A 7,060-nucleotide genomic window follows, 5' to 3' on the forward strand; every position below is an offset into this window, starting at 1 on the left:
GGAAATATGAGGAAATAAACACAAGATGGCCAAAACTAAGATTGAGTGGGGAAAATAGTTTAATATTAAGATTTTTTGAGAACAACTTTCATTTCTGAGGAATTTCTGACAGGAACATTTCTTCTGGCCTTTCAAATTACAGCAGTAAAGTCCGAGCTTGCACCCCCTCTTCACGGCTCTTGATTGTTTCTGTTTCGCAGATTATCTTAGCAGAAGTGACTGCACAGACATGGACATTGCTTAGTTCAAATCCATTGCTTCAAGATCTTGAAGGGAGTATGAAGAACGACTTTTCTTTCTGTGGCTTTCCGGGTGATTCTCTCCCTCAATTCAAATCCAGACTCAAAACTCATCTGTTTCAATCTGCATATCATCTGTGACCTCTCTCGTTCTTTTCACTTTGTTGTGTTATATTGTCTGTTGTTGTATTTATTTGTAAAGTGTTTTTATCTCTATTGTAAAGCGCCCCTGAGTGCCCAGAAAGGCACTTTGAAATTAAATGTATTATTATCATTATCATCATCTCAACTATTGGCTCACCACCATGTCGATGAATCTGGTGAAGTTGCTGACATGAAGGCGTTCAGCATGCTGCAGCTGGCTAGCTCCGCTGGCTGCACACGTGTTCGAGTATTGAATCACCCCATGAGCTCCGCTTTCAACCATCCAGCGTTGTGCTGATTCCACCGCATCTTTTTGAATGTCTGCATCAGAAAGTTTGAGAATGCTGAGCGCGGTCAACAGCAACGTGCGCGCAAAGGTAAGCACTACGAGATCGCACATGCTCGCTCCAGGCATTTGACAGGCGTTTTCTCTGGAAGAGCGCGTGGAATGGTCTGGCGCATGTGCATCATTCAAGCACTGACAGTCGTTGGTCTCTAAATTCCAGGAAGATCATCCATGCCACCTTTAAACCCCAACTCAGTGTCACAAACTAAGGCTGAATCCCATTTCACCCCTGAGCCCTCCCCCTTGGCCCTCCCCCTCCGTTTTGCGTGTTCATGTGGAGGGGTAGGGGGAAGTGGTAGGGCTATTCACCCCTCCAAAAAGAGATTCTCCCGAGGCACACTCCAAACGGAGGGGTATGCCAGATTTCCCAGCAAGCCTTGCAAGATCGGCAAGATGGCGGCGTGCACAATGAAAGAAGTTCATAAATGTAAGCATTTTCTCAATGAATAAAGTTTTAAAATGTAAGAAAAACATTCTTCTTTGGCAAACAATTGTCGCATCTACATACGTCATCGGCAGCGGCGACTACTGATGACGTACGCGATTTTCGACGGCGTGTTCCAATTCGGAGGGGTTTACTTTCAGCCCTACCCCTTAGCACGCCGTTTTAAAGGGGTAGGGATAGAAAGAGAAATGGGATTGGGCCTAAATCTGCAAGATCAGCAGTGATATCAGAGTTATCAGAGAGATCAGAGGGCAGAGTACACCCTGGACAGTTCACAGGGCCTTCACATCGGGACAGAGAACCACACACAGTCACATTAATTTTATAATTTTCAACCATTGCCTTCAAAATACTCATTTGAATTTATTTGAACAGATTAATCCATATATTCCCCAAATGATGTATAAACATTTTAGATATTCACCACTCATTAAAAGATTTTACACTAACTGGAACCATCTGACCCCCTGACCTGCTGGCTGGATCACAGCAGGAGACTGCAGTGTCTCTCACAGCTCAGCTCAGCAGTGCATGTGAACTCAGATGCGTTCTTTTTTTTTCTCGATTAACCTAATGTGGTTTCTCATAAAAGCTTAGTCTTTCTCAAAACAACTAATTTAGATAGTTTAAAAGTTTATAAATTTGTATTTTGTCAAATTTTGAAGCCAGTTTACAGCTCAGACTCAGTTTCAGGATTGATTGTGTTTATTTCATTTGGTGCAAACCGGAGAATCAGTCTTGTTGTAAATCTTCTCTGCCTGCCCTCATATGCTCTTCTTCTCCAGTAAAGGTCTCAATGTACGTTAAAAGTCCTGTTGTGCTTTACACTCTAAAGATTTGGTTTCACCTCAGAAAATATTTCAATTTTCTTGTGGCGTCTCCTCATTGTATAGAAATCACCTGTTTTCCCCTCTCAAATATGGATTCTGCTTTCTCAGTATAGTGTAAAAAAGGTATGCATTGTTTCCTTGATATGTATTTAAATGGCATTGTCAATAGTTTTTCCAGTCATCACAACATGATTTGTCCACAAATCATTCATTTAGGTATTTCAAAGTCAGGTATCTTCTCTCTAAGTCTTTCCCTGCTTTTCCCTCTCTAACCCGTTGTCAGTTATGGGAAGATTTACTCACAATTAAGACACCATGTTAGAGGATTTGGTTCGGTATTGTATGACCGTCTACTGGACCTGGCGGATCGCTCTAGCTCAAAAACGAGAGGTGCATGAAGGTCAGGTCAGGTCCAATTACAGGTCAGGACCTGTAAGGACACGCAGGGGTTGACCCCGGACTTGTTGGAGAGATTTTATTTTATTATTCATTATTTTATAAAACCTTAAGCTTTGTCAAGCATTTTGCTTGTGGTGCAACTAATAAAAAAAGCAATTTGGCTTTGCCTTTGTTCTTTAATTTTTCCATTGTACAGTTAATACATACTATAACTTCATGATCACAGCAGTGATGAATAATACAACAGCAGATGTTGGTACAACAGTGAGTATGCTGAAAAAAAATTTGACCACTGATCAGTGATAAGAACATTTGTATTGGTTCAACAGACAAAGAAATAAACATCAGCTGAAAGTTCACAGGATACTGTGCAGATGTTACGATACAAGAGAAACAGAATAGAGGAAATTCTCACATTTGGTAGCTGTCAGAAGACTGAAATGTCATCTTACACCAAACCTTATTCATACATTTATTTTGTAAAGCGCTTTTATAAGATGTTCAACATCAGTTTCCAGGAAAACTAAAAAGAAACAAACGGATTTAAAAGCAGGTTCAGAGAAGTTAAACATTAAAAGCTATCTGGAACAGATGTATTTTCAAAGCAGATTTGAATGTGCAAAGCTTGGAGCAGAGTCGGATGGACACTGGAAGAGTTCCAGACGGTGGAGCAGCAGCAGAAAAAGCTCGGTCTCTCCAGGTTCAGTGTCTGGTTCATGGCGGTGGGGTGAGGAGGTCAGCAACTGAGTCACTTTAAATCTCAATAGTTGAATAAATAAAAGCTGATCATTAGAATTATTCCATCCAGTTTTTTGTTTGTTTATAATAATAATAACAATAATAATAATAATAATAATAATAATAATACATTTCATTTGTATCGCGCTTTTCAGGACACTCAAAGACGCTTCACAACACAGCAAAATAAATCAAAAACAGCAGCATAAAATCAACAGCAGTAAAAAAAAACATTAAACATTTAAAGCAATTTTGAACAGGTGGGTTTTCAGTTCTTTCTTGAAGGTGGGGAGGTCGGAGCAGTCACGGAGAGGTTGAGGCAGTGAGTTCCAGAGGGTGGGGGCGGCGATGGAGAAGGCTCTGTCTCCCCAGGTTCGGAGCTTGGTCCTACCCGGCAGGGACAGCAGGTTGGAGCTGAACTTTTAGGTTGTTCACACTGTATGACAGGTGAAGGGTGTCACTGAACATCATCATCATCATCATCATCATCATCATAATCAGAGATTAAATATTCAGTTTAATGTGAAACACTGAACGGTGGACTCAGGAAATGTTTCGCATTTCAACTGAATAACTTGAAAAAAATGTTTTGGGGTGAATGTATGAAAACTTTAAATTTTCCAACAAAAGAAATCACAATTTATTCTTTAAGAGGCCACAGAGAATGGAGTATTTTAGAGCAAGGAAAAACTTTTCATCCCTCACACCATAAATGAGAGGACTCAGACATCTTGGAGCAACAATAAACATTATGTAGTTAAAGTATCTGAAATTTTTATACAACATAATATTTGTTTGAAGAATAGCAGCTTCTACCATTGGACAGAACAGCTGGATGAGACACAGCAGCAGCTGGAAACCATGAAGAAGAACAGTCCTGAGACCTTTCCTGGACGACGTTCTATTCTCTCCTGATGCTGCTTTGGCCACTTTTGTGATATGAATATAAGAGAAAGCTATTATTACAAACATGACCAGGAAGTAGAACTGGTTCACCGCTGACCTCAGGTGACCCTGCCATTCATGCACAACAAACATCTCTCCCTGGCACATCCCCATATGTTTGTTGAAGTCAGAGGAGACAGACACAAAAAAAATCAACAAATTCATAAAGCAAGGAATGAGGCCAAGGCTGTAAATGATGAGGAAGACCTGCAGGGTGCTGCGGGTGGAGCACAGCTCCGCGTGACGCAGCGGCATGCAGATGGCCACATATCGCTCCAGTGTCATTGCTGTGAGAGTGAGAGGCGTGAGAAAATTACACACAGTTGTCAATATGAACATGGTGACACATGACCACAGGTGAACAGGTTTGCCAGCAAAACTAAAGATCAGCAACAAATTAGTGGTGAATAAAGTGACACAATCAGACATCAATGCATGTGCAAACAAGATGTAGCGCATGGTTGTGTAGAAAACATCCTTCATAAAAAAGGTCACAATCAGCATGATGTTGATGGAAAGAAAAACAACCACCAGAACCTGAACTAGAATCACCCGCTCATCAATCCTCCGTCTTGATGTACTACCATCTGTGAATGAGCTGTTATTGGCCATAAATGTCTAATGTTATGAGGCTGTGGAGACAAAACCAACATCCAGAAATCATCAAGACAGTGAATACAGAGGAGAGAAAGCAGCTGCAGATTAGATGAGTGAAACTCATTCAGCTAAACAAACCCTCCCTGCACTGATCAATCACCAAGAGTCACAGCAGAGACAAACTCTTTCTGCTGCCCTCCCTCTCCACTCACGCTTTAAAGATGCATGTTGGGCCAAGTAGGAACAACATCCTGTCATCAGGACGCTGTCGTCAACAACAGTGTTGTCATGACTACGTACAGCGACTGCTGTTTGTCCCCACTTTCATACACCGTGTGCTGTGAAAGTTCCTGACTGATGACAAAAGTTCGACTTCTTTCATCAATTTTAGCAACTGTGGAATAAAAATCATGTTTCATCTCCCTCTGGTTCCCCAGAGGCCATAAGACCTCTTGACACTGAGGAAGTCTTCAACAGGATGGAGTACATCTCTCTCCTCTTTTCTCTGTAACGGTTTGGTTTCAATAACAACTTCATTGCATGGTCTCAAACTACTTAACTCCTCTCTCTGTGCCTCAGTGTGCACAAATAGTCAACGTTCTGCTCCATTCCCTTTTTTGGGGGGGGCATGTGGCAGGGCCCCCATTATTATTTGCACTTACGATTGAGCCCCTGTCAGGTGCTCTAAAGTGGGTGGAAGAATTCATGGGAATTGAAAGATGCGGCATCGAACATCGTGTTTCATTGTACGTAGATGACCCTCTTCTCTATGTGAGGATTCTTTTGGCAAGCATCCCATGTATCCTGACACTGTTAAATTCTTTTGGTCGCCTGTCTGGATACAAACTAAACTTCTCTTAAAACAAACACTTCCCAATCCATCCGTCAGCCATAGACATACCACCATTGACTGTCTCTTTTAAACGAGCCAACACAAGATTTAAATACCATCCATCCATCCATTTTCTGAACCACTTCTCCCTTTAAATACCTCTACATTACAATTACACAATGTATGAAAACAATGTGAGCTGATTTCGCTGACAATCGCAGTAAAGTCCGACTGAATATCTCTGAGGCCGCATGGACGGGGGCCATAAGAACTATTAACTCGTCATCCAACTGCACAAGACTGTCTTTAAAATAACTTAAAGTCTTGGACAGGTTACACTACAGTAAAGAAAAACTCTCAAGACTCTACCCAGACAAAGTTGATGAGAAATGTAACAGTTGCCTGCAGACTCTATGCAACCACACACACGTTTTGGTCTTGCTCTAAGTTGTTTGAATTCTGACAACTAGGACCAAGCCATGATTGCCCTTTTCTTGAGCGTCTGGACTTTTTGAGCATAAATCCATGTAAAACCTGAACCCTGTCATGCAGAATCTTGTATGAGACTTTGTTTGGCCTCTCTAACAAGTTGGCCTCTCTCAATTTGTCAGGTGCAGGAAAGTGACATGAATGCTTAAATAGCAAATTCCACCTTGAAGAAACAAGACAAAGTACATCAGAAACTGAATCAGAATTTATCCCATAAAAAACCCCAGCAGAGTAGGGAATAATAAATAACATAAATAATAATAAATAATATAAATAAATAATAAAGTCTATCACACACTCAGGTAACTATGTTCAAAGATATTAACTGAAAGAGTCACTCGAGCCAAATACCCAAATCCAAATGCATATGCATTATGTGTTTTGTTTTGGTAAGAAGACACAGGAAATGGCACCCAAACTGCTTCCTGTTGTTAGCAAAATGGCAACTGTTGATGTTGCTAACGTGTTTTGAGATGGAAAATGGATATAAATCATGGCAGAAGACCTCAATCTTCAGATTTAACATCATGGAGTTGGACATGTTGGATACAAGTCCAGAAATGACACCAATGCTCCATTGGATGTACACTCCCCGTCAAAAGTTTTAGAACACCCCAATTTTTCCAGTTATTTATTGCAATTCAAGTCACTCAAGTTCAATCAGTTGCTTGAAATGATGCAACGGTAAGTGGTGAACTACCAGAGGGTAAAATAAAAAGTAAGGTTACCCAAAACTGAAAAACAGAGTACATTTCAGAACAATACCGGTCAGTGAGTACAGTTTCCTTCACCATCAAAAGGAAGTCAGAAACTGAGGAAAACTGACAGGAAGAGGTCTGGCAGACCCAAAGCCACAACTGAATCAGAGGACAAGTTTCTGAGAGTTAACAGTTTGCGTGATAGGCGGCTCACAGGACAACAGCTTCAAGCACAGCTTAAAGCTTGGGTTGGCGATTTGAATGAGATACATTTTTTTAAATACTGGTTAAAATGATCTTTATGACCCGATGGGAAACAATTCATGGCGTGTTCTTAAAGTAGTTTGGAAAATATCCA

At 40.9% G+C, this 7,060-nt stretch overlaps 1 protein-coding gene across 1 annotated transcript; it reads right to left on the bottom strand.

Annotated features, from left to right (window-relative positions):
- Window positions 1–3,774: 3,774 nt before the first annotated feature.
- On the bottom strand, window positions 3,775–4,698 carry LOC115400075 (odorant receptor 131-2-like). The gene has a single exon (XM_030107726.1). The coding sequence runs from the start codon at window positions 4,696–4,698 to the stop codon at window positions 3,775–3,777; it is 924 nt and encodes a 307-aa protein (XP_029963586.1).
- Window positions 4,699–7,060: the final 2,362 nt, after the last annotated feature.

Source organism: Salarias fasciatus, chromosome 14, assembly GCF_902148845.1.
Source record: "Salarias fasciatus chromosome 14, fSalaFa1.1, whole genome shotgun sequence".
In the NCBI taxonomy this organism is placed as follows: domain Eukaryota; kingdom Metazoa; phylum Chordata; class Actinopteri; order Blenniiformes; family Blenniidae; genus Salarias; species Salarias fasciatus.

What these genes read in the sequence shown, in the direction of transcription:
- LOC115400075 (XM_030107726.1), bottom strand. Translation starts at nt 4,698, where the DNA reads ATGGCCAATAACAGCTCATTCACAGATGGTAGTACATCAAGACGGAGG.